Raw genomic sequence first — 659 nt, forward strand, 5'->3', positions numbered from 1 at the left:
AGCCCGCTTGGGCACGGCCCGGCGCCGTGGGCACCGGGGAGCGTTCTCCTGACATTCCCTCGTGGCATTTGCCTGCGGGTGCAATGCAGAGGGACAAATTCCGCTGCCAGGCACCGCTTGGCTGTGCGGGAAGGCAAGCCATGAGGCTATAACTTCAGAGGGGAAGGAAAATTCTGGGCGCGTTTGGAAGACAGTGTCAAAACCCTGCGCCAGGGCAGCTTGGCCGGGTCTTGGCTCTGCTCCAGAGCGCTACCCCCTCTCTGCTCTTACTCTACCCACCAGCTCCCGAGGGGGAACGGCGCATGCTGCTGCTGTTCTCTTCCCAGAGAAAAAGGAGCTTTGCTCAAGGTCCATGGGATGAGTCTGAATTGTTCCGAGAAACAAACGGGACCTCAGGGCCAAAGCGGGGGGTGGTCGCTTTGCGGTGGAGATTCACTCACTGTGCTGGTTCTGTTCCGAGCAGGTCTGTGCCCCCCGCAGAGGATCAAGAAACCAGGTTTGACTTGTACCTCACTCTTTGGTTGGTCCCTCTCGATGTGACAGATCTCACTGTGTCTGCAATCCCCCGACAGGAGAGGCAGGACCGGGGCAGACCCAGGACCTCTTTAGCCCTGCGCCGGCCACCCAGCACGGGGCATTTTGCAGCGAGGGGCGCAGAA

At 60.4% G+C, this 659-nt stretch overlaps 1 protein-coding gene across 1 annotated transcript in view; it reads left to right on the forward strand.

Annotated features, from left to right (window-relative positions):
* ATCAY (ataxia, cerebellar, Cayman type) overlaps nt 1-520 on the forward strand; it is a gene marked incomplete at both ends in the record, with an annotated part of 5,470 nt that extends 4,950 nt beyond the window's left edge. Inside the window, one exon of the mRNA XM_010134441.1 lies at nt 461-520. Coding sequence (XP_010132743.1) covers nt 461-520 — 60 coding nt within the window. The remainder of the gene's footprint in view (nt 1-460) is intronic.
* Nucleotides 521-659: the final 139 nt, after the last annotated feature.

Source organism: Buceros rhinoceros, unplaced genomic scaffold, assembly GCF_000710305.1.
Source record: "Buceros rhinoceros silvestris isolate BGI_N320 unplaced genomic scaffold, ASM71030v1 scaffold47174, whole genome shotgun sequence".
Taxonomy (NCBI): Eukaryota; Metazoa; Chordata; class Aves; order Bucerotiformes; family Bucerotidae; genus Buceros; species Buceros rhinoceros.